Genomic DNA, 709 nt, shown 5'->3' with positions numbered 1-709 from the left:
CGCTCATAGAACTGGATGCCATTGAGGGAGGTGATACCCATGTAGAGGAAGATCCCGAAGAGCACGGCCAGTGGGATCTGCCGCAGCAGGTCCCCAATGACAATGGACAGGCCTATGACAGAGCGGGATCAGCTGTGCTGCCTGGCTCACTCCTCCCTGCCTGGTACCCCCCATGGCCATGCTTAGGGAGGGTCCTGCGTCACTGGTGCCCATGTGAGACAGGATGGCCACGACAATCAGACAGGGCTCAGGGTACCCCATCCCTCCCCATGCTGCTCCCTGCACCATCACAGCTCCCCACAGCTGCCCAGAACCGTCCATGGCCACACAGGACAGAGCAGGGCTGGCGGGGGACTCACAGCAGTCAGAGATGGGCTTACCCACAAGCACAGCTACCAGCAGCCCAGTGACCCGCTGCTCCTTCACCTCCTGGATCTTGGGCTTGTCCCCAGGTGCCACAGCCTTGCTCATGACAGTGAGGGCGTTGGCGTGGCTCCCCACAGCTGCCCAGAACCGTCCATGGCCACACAGGACAGAGCAGGGCTGGCGGGGGACTCACAGCAGTCAGAGATGGGCTTACCCACAAGCACAGCTACCAGCAGCCCAGTGACCCGCTGCTCCTTCACCTCCTGGATCTTGGGCTTGTCCCCAGGTGCCACAGCCTTGCTCATGACAGTGAGGGCGTTGGCGTGGGTGGCAGAGCGCAACG

General features: G+C 62.3%; 1 protein-coding gene across 1 annotated transcript in view; it reads right to left on the bottom strand.

Annotated features, from left to right (window-relative positions):
- SLC4A2 (solute carrier family 4 (anion exchanger), member 2) overlaps positions 1-709 on the bottom strand; it is a gene marked incomplete at its 5' end in the record, with an annotated part of 5,620 nt that overhangs the window by 504 nt on the left and 4,407 nt on the right. Inside the window, 2 exons of the mRNA XM_010020099.1 lie at positions 4-112; positions 581-709. Coding sequence (XP_010018401.1) covers positions 4-112; positions 581-709 — 238 coding nt within the window. The remainder of the gene's footprint in view (positions 1-3; positions 113-580) is intronic.

This window comes from Nestor notabilis, unplaced genomic scaffold, assembly GCF_000696875.1.
Source record: "Nestor notabilis isolate BGI_N333 unplaced genomic scaffold, ASM69687v1 scaffold20718, whole genome shotgun sequence".
Classification (NCBI taxonomy): domain Eukaryota; kingdom Metazoa; phylum Chordata; class Aves; order Psittaciformes; family Psittacidae; genus Nestor; species Nestor notabilis.
This window is presented reverse-complemented; position numbering and strand designations above follow the sequence as displayed.